Here is a 6744-nt window from a genome sequence, read left to right as displayed (position 1 = left end):
CAGGTGTATATCAGTATGTAGTGTCTCTACTTTAAAGAGTCCTCTCCTGCTGATGTTCAGGTGTATATCAGTATGTAGTGTCTCTATTTTAAAGAGTCCTCTCCTGCTGATGTTCAGGTGTATATCAGTTAGTAGTGTCTCTACTTTAAAGAGTCCTCTCTCCTGCTGATGTTCAGGTGTATATCAGTATGTAGTGTCTCTACTTTAAAGAGTCCTCTCCTGCTGATGTTCAGGTGTATATCAGTATGTAATGTCTCTACTTTAAAGAGTCCTCTCCTGCTGATGTTCAGGTGTATATCAGTATGTAGTGTCTCTACTTTAAAGAGTCCTCTACTGCTGATGTTCAGGTGTATATCAGTATGTAGTGTCTCTACTTTAAAGAGTCCTCTCCTGCTGATGTTCAGGTGTATATCAGTTAGTAGTGTCTCTACTTTAAAGAGTCCTCTCCTGCTGATGTTCAGGTGTATATCAGTATGTAGTGTCTCTACTTTAAAGAGTCCTCTCCAGCTGATGTTCAGGTGTATATCAGTATGTAGTGTCTCTACTTTAAAGAGTCCTCTCCTGCTGATGTTCAGGTGTATATCAGTATGTAGTGTCTCTACTTTAAAGAGTCCTCTCCTGCTGATGTTCAGGTGTATATCAGTATGTAGTGTCTCTACTTTAAAGAGTCCTCTCCTGCTGATGTTCAGGTGTATATCAATATGTAGTGTCTCTACTTTAAAGAGTCCTCTCCTGCTGATGTTCAGGTGTATATCAGTATGTAGTGTCTCTACTTTAAAGAGTCCTCTCCGGCTGATGTTCAGGTGTATATCAGTATGTAGTGTCTCTACTTTAAAGAGTCCTCTCCTGCTGATCTTCAGGTGTATATCAGTATGTAGTTTCTCTACTTTAAAGAGTCCTCTCCTGCTGATGTTCAGGTGTATATCAGTATGTAGTGTCTCTACTTTAAAGAGTCCTCTCCTGCTGATGTTCAGGTGTATATCAGTATGTAGTGTCTCTACTTTAAAGAGTCCTCTCTCCTGCTGATGTTCAGGTGTATATCAGTATGTAGTGTCACTACTTTAAAGAGTCCTCTCTCCTGCTGATGTTCAGGTGTATATCAGTATGTAGTGTCTCTACTTTAAAGAGTCCTCTCTCCTGCTGATGTTCAGGTGTATATCAGTATGTAGTGTCTCTACTTTAAAGAGTCCTCTCCTGCTGATGTTCAGGTGTATATCAGTATGTAGTGTCTCTACTTTAAAGAGTCCTCTCCTGCTGATGTTCAGGTGTATATCAGTATGTAGTGTCTCTACTTTAAAGAGTCCTCTCCTGCTGATGTTCAGGTGTATATCAGTATGTAGTGTCTCTACTTTAAAGAGTCCTCTCCTGCTGATGTTCAGGTGTATATCAGTATGTAGTGTCTCTACTTTAAAGAGTCCTCTCCTGCTGATGTTCAGGTGTATATCAGTATGTAGTGTCTCTACTTTAAAGAGTCCTCTCCTGCTGATGTTCAGGTGTATATCAGTATGTAGTGTCTCTACTTTAAAGAGTCCTCTCCTGCTGATGTTCAGGTGTATATCAGTATGTAGTGTCTCTACTTTAAAGAGTCCTCTCCTGCTGATGTTCAGGTGTATATCAGTATGTAGTGTCTCCACTTTAAAGAGTCCTCTCCTGCTGATGTTCAGGTGTATATCAGTATGTAGTGTCTCTACTTTAAAGAGTCCTCTCCTGCTGATGTTCAGGTGTATATCAGTATGTAGTGTCTCTACTTTAAAGAGTCCTCTCCTGCTGATGTTCAGGTGTATATCAGTATGTAGTGTCTCTACTTTAAAGAGTCCTCTCCTGCTGATGTTCAGGTGTATATCAGTATGTAGTGTCTCTACTTTAAAGAGTCCTCTCCTGCTGATGTTCAGGTGTATATCAGTATGTAATGTCTCTATTTGAAAGAGTCCTCTCCATAATAACAATAACAACAACAATAATAATAATATTGGTGAAGGTTGTTTACTGGATAGTATTTCCTGCTGCACCATCTGAAGGCCGCTATGTTCGCTATGTGGATCATTTGAGACACTCGACCCCCAGTCCTGCGTCCAAAACCAACCCCCCCGCCCCCCCCCCCCCCCCAACAGGCTGTAAATATAACCTCCACACGGGGGGGGGGGGGGGGGTATAAAAGGGAGATGAGACTGAGGACTGAGGTTAGACTCAGAGACACAAACTGTGACTGCAGGACCTCCACGTCTCCTCAGGTGTGTTTATGTCTCCTTCAGGTGTGTTTACGTCTCCTGAGGTGTGTTTATGTCTCCTTCAGGTGTGTTTATGTCTCCTTCAGGTGTGTTAATGTCTCCTTCAGGTGTGTTAATGTCTCCTTCATGTGTGTTTATGTCTCCTGAGGTGTGTTTATGTCTCCTTCAGGTGTGTTTATGTCTCCTTCAGGTGTGTTAATGTCTCCTTCAGGTGTGTTAATGTCTCCTTCATGTGTGTTTATGTCTCCTGAGGTGTGTTTATGTCTCCTTCAGGTGTGTTAATGTCTCTCCAGGTGTGTTAATGTCTCCTTCAGGTGTGTTAATGTCTCCTTCAGGTGTGTTAATGTCTCCTTCAGGTTAATGTCTCCTTCAGGTGTGTTAATGTCTCCTCAGGTGTGTTAATGTCTCCTCAGCTGTGTTAATGTCTCCTTCATGTGTGTTTATGTCTCCTCGGGTGTGTTAATGTCTCCTTCATGTGATTTAATGTCTCCTCAGGTGTGTTAATGTCTCCTTCAGGTGTGTTAATGTCTCCTTCCGGTGTGTTTATGTCTCCTCAGGTGTGTTAATGTCTCCTCAGGTGTGTTAATGTCTCCTCGGGTGTGTTAATGTCTCCTCAGGTGTGTTAATGTCTCCTTCAGGTGTATTAATGTCTCCTCAGGTGTGTTAATGTCTCCTTCAGGTGTGTTAATGTCTCCTCAGGTGTGTTAATGTCTCCTTCAGGTGTGTTAATGTCTCATCAGGTGTGTTAATGTCTCCTTCAGGTGTGTTAATGTCTCCTCAGGTGTGTTAATGTCTCCTTCACGTGTGTTAATGTCTCCTTCAGGTGTGTTAATGTCTCATCAGGTGTGTTAATGTCTCCTCAGGTGTGTTAATGTCTCCTTCAGGTGTGTTAATGTCTCCTTCAGGTTAATGTATCCTCAGGTGTGTTAATGTCTCCTTCAGGTGTGTTAATGTCTCCTCAGGTGTGTTAATGTCTCCTTCAGGTTAATGTCTCCTCAGGTGTGTTAATGTCTCCTCAGGTGTGTTAATGTCTCCTCAGGTGTGTTAATGTCTACTTCAGGTTAATGTCTCCTCAGGTGTGTTAATGTCTCCTCAGGTGTGTTAATGTCTCCTCAGGTGTGTTAATGTCTCCTCAGGTGTGTTAATGTCTCCTTCAGGTTAATGTCTCCTTCAGGTTAATGTCTCCTCAGGTGTGTTAATGTCTCCTCAGGTGTGTTAATGTCTCCTTCAGGTGTGTTAATGTCTCCTTCAGGTTAATGTCTCCTTCAGGTTAATGTCTCCTCAGGTGTGTTAATGTCTCCTCAGGTGTGTTAATGTCTCCTTCAGGTTAATGTCTCCTCAGGTGTGTTAATGTCTCCTCAGGTGTGTTAATGTCTCTTCAGGTGTGTCAATGTCTCTTCAGGTGTGTTAATGTCTCCTCAGGTGTGTTAATGTCTCTTCAGGTGTGTTTGTGTCTCCTCAGGTGTGTTTGTGTCTCCTCAGGTGTGTTAATGTCTCCTCAGGTGTGTTTGTGTCTCCTCAGGTGTATGTGTATGATCTGATATATGATGAACAGGATCTTACAGCTGTCCCGTTCTCTTCCTCAGGTGACCTTCTGTCTGTAACACCCCCCCACCCCCAGGTGTGACCATGCCCTGGCTCGTCTCCTCTCAGGTGGACTTCCTGTCTTCGTCTCCGTCTCAGCGTGAGTGTGAACGGACGTCCTTCTCGTTCTACTGCTCGGTGCGGGACCTTCTGCCGGTGTGGCTGCTGGAGGAGCAGCGCATAATGGAGACGTTCAGCTGGGAGGACGGGCCTCGAGGCTTCCTCCCTGCGGAGGCTCTGCTGTACGCTGTGGTTCACGACCACCAGGACTACGCCTCCTTTTTGCTGCATCACTTCTCCGTCAGCGCGCTCAGAGCGCCGCCCTGCAGTTTCTGCTGCTGCAGCGGAGGGGCGCCGCACCTCAGCGTGGCCGTGCGCTACGACCGGCTGCACATCCTGGCTCTGATGCTGGAAGCTCTGAAGGACTGCAGCGAGAGGCGGGACTTCCTGGACGGCTGCACCGGCTGCTCGCATGCTGCGGACGCAGGGAAGAGTGCGGTGCAGCTGGCGGTGGAGCTGTCTCGCTCCGACTGCCTGCTGCTGCTGCTGAGTCACAGTGCTGCGCCCGCAGGCCTGGAGGCCGCGCTGCAGCGCCTCAGCAGCGCCTCAGAGCTCAGCTCCTGCGATGCCTCAGAGCTCAGGCAGGCGCAGCGCTGCATGGACTTCCTGCTGCTCTTCCTCCCCTCGCCACCCCCAATCTGCTGCCTTCAGGACGAGCCGCAGCGCTGGCAATGCCTTCTGGGAAACGAAGTATTCAGGTGGCTGTCTGGCCTGGCTCCGCCCCCCCTCTTGCTGCAGGCCCTGAGGTGTTTGGCCCGGTCCGGCCCGGGTCAGATCAGCGCACTGCCTGACTTCTTGCAGCAGCACAGCTGGCAGTGAGGTCATCGTCACCATGGAAACGGTGTGCTTATGATGTAAATAAATGTAAATAAAGACTGAAACACGGAAGGATACCCGGCGGGCTTCAGGACCCTGAGCAGACTGAATGATTGGCTCCTCCCTCTGATGGACCGTTAGATGGAGACATCTATATTAAAGTGCTTTATGATAAATGGGTCATATTGATCTTCACTATTATTCATGTTAAATTAAATACTCTAACATCTTAAAACATGTCAGAATCTACCTGTTGAACAAAGAAGAAACGTAGGGTTACCCTAACAATAAAAAGTGTATTTGTGTTTGCGTAAATACACACACACACACACACACACACACACACACACACACACACACACACACACACACACACACACACACACACACACACACACACACACACACACACACACACACACACACACACACACACACACACACACACACACACACACACACACACACTTCATGAACAACAGACGACCTGTTTCTACATGTTTATTGATTTACGGGTGAGTTTACACTGAAATCTGATTGGTCTGCAGCAGCCAATCAGCTTACACCACAGCTGCACAGGTGGGAAGTGTTTCATATAAATCCAGGGTTAATCTCAGTTTAACGACTTCAACAGAACATTAATTACATTTTTACATATTTTCATTAATCCGTCCCCCGGGAGGAGAACCACAAACAATCAGTTTCACCGGTTAGTTTAATCACTGGAACCAGTGGAACCAGTGAAACCAGACAAGACAGAAGGCAGTATCAGAGATTAAATATCTAAATGTTTGTAGATTTAAAATATGTTTTAATCTCTAGTTATTTCACCTTTGATGGTTAGCCTGAAGATAACATGTCAAACTAATCTGAACCATATGAGTTATAGTTAGCATGAGGAACGTACCTAAAGTAACCAGTGGAACCAGTGGAACCAGTTTGATTCTTTAAACTGGTTCCCAGTGGAATAAAGACGGTCCTTCAGAGCGAGTTCCTGTGTCCTTTCAGAATAAAGTGCTTTCTTGGTGAAATCAAAATAAAGTCCCATCTCCCAGCAGCCACCACGTTCAGTGATGTCACTCCTCAGATGAGCTCCCATTCGTCATCGTCCCCGCTGAGGGAGGGGCCTGAGGGGGAAGGTCTACCGAGGGTCTGTGGGAGGAGCTTCGTCAGACGGCGGGACAACCCACCAATCAGAGTGACCGCCCACAGCTCGTCATCCGGAGTCACTGGGACACAAATAACAACAAATAAATCAATATAAACCAGTATAGATATATAGCAGTATAGACTCACCTGTCAACCAGTTGGTGTTTCCAGGTATTTTCTTCCAATAATCTCCGGCGGGGTTCCGGTCTGAGACGCCGTACCGCCTGGCCACGTCTCCGTTAGGGCATCGAACCAGAACTGTCCTGCAGCTCAGAACCAGCTGACTGACAAGCAGCCCTGAGTACACACAGTACACAGTCAGGTACACACAGTACACAGTCAGGTACACACAGTAAACAGTCAGGTACACACAGTAAACAGTCAAGTACACACAGTACACAGTCAGGTACACACAGTAAACAGTCAGGTACACACAGTACACAGTCAAGTATACACAGTACAGTACTGTAAAGAGTTTACAGATACCCTCCCCCTTTATGAACAACAGGTGAGTTTACCTGGCACCGCCTCCCAGTCCGTCCCTACTGGCATCTCGTCACTGAGGCCGGTTCTCACCAGAACACTGCCTCTGTTGTCCAGAGCCCATAGCAACCGGTCATTAGGGGAGGTCTGCACGCTCACCAGCTGCACTCCTATTGGCTGAGAGGACGTGAGGTCACACTTCTGTTACCTGTACAGGTGGTTCTATGAGTCTCTGTTACCTGTACAGGTGGTTCTATGAGTCTCTGTTACCTGTACAGGTGGTTCTATGAGTCTCTGTTACCTGTACAGGTGGTTCTATGAGTCTCTGTTACCTGTACAGGTGGTTCTATGAGTCTCTGTTACCTGTACAGGTGGTTCTATGAGTCTATGTTACCTGTACAGGTGGTTCTACGCGTCTATGTTA

At 46.2% G+C, this 6744-nt stretch overlaps 2 protein-coding genes across 10 annotated transcripts in view; one reads left to right on the top strand and one right to left on the bottom strand.

Annotated features, from left to right (window-relative positions):
- The first annotated feature begins 2153 nt into the window (after window positions 1–2153).
- Window positions 2154–4864, top strand: ankrd9 (ankyrin repeat domain 9). Of its 3 annotated transcripts, none has more exons than XM_079693351.1 (2): window positions 2154–2231; window positions 3815–4864. In XM_079693351.1, exon 2 carries the CDS (start codon window positions 3858–3860, stop codon window positions 4689–4691), a length of 834 nt encoding a protein of 277 aa, XP_079549477.1. In that variant the 5' UTR covers window positions 2154–2231; window positions 3815–3857; the 3' UTR covers window positions 4692–4864. The 3 variants fall into 3 exon arrangements, with proteins under 3 accessions (XP_079549477.1, XP_079549478.1, XP_079549479.1); XM_079693352.1 differs by having other exon boundaries at window positions 2158–2252; XM_079693353.1 differs by lacking the exon at window positions 2154–2231 and adding an exon at window positions 2252–2272.
- Window positions 4865–5175: 311 nt separating this feature from the next.
- Window positions 5176–6744, bottom strand: part of tecpr2 (tectonin beta-propeller repeat containing 2) — a 49502-nt gene continuing 47933 nt past the window's right edge. For all 7 annotated transcript variants that reach the window (XM_079693335.1, XM_079693340.1, XM_079693337.1 and 4 more), the window contains 3 exons: window positions 6356–6497; window positions 5985–6134; window positions 5176–5917 (listed from right to left, as the gene is read on the bottom strand). In XM_079693335.1, coding sequence (XP_079549461.1) covers window positions 5772–5917; window positions 5985–6134; window positions 6356–6497 — 438 coding nt within the window. In that variant the 3' untranslated portion in view covers window positions 5176–5771. The remainder of the gene's footprint in view (window positions 5918–5984; window positions 6135–6355; window positions 6498–6744) is intronic.

Source organism: Notothenia rossii (assembly GCF_949606895.1).
Source record: "Notothenia rossii genome assembly, chromosome: 7".
Classification (NCBI taxonomy): domain Eukaryota; kingdom Metazoa; phylum Chordata; class Actinopteri; order Perciformes; family Nototheniidae; genus Notothenia; species Notothenia rossii.
Note: the sequence above shows the minus strand (reverse complement) of the source record. Positions and strands in the feature narration are given on the sequence as shown.

Coding starts and splice junctions, on each gene's coding strand:
- ankrd9 (XM_079693351.1), top strand. CDS start 3,858: ATGCCCTGGCTCGTCTCCTCTCAGGTGGACTTCCTGTCTTCGTCTCCG.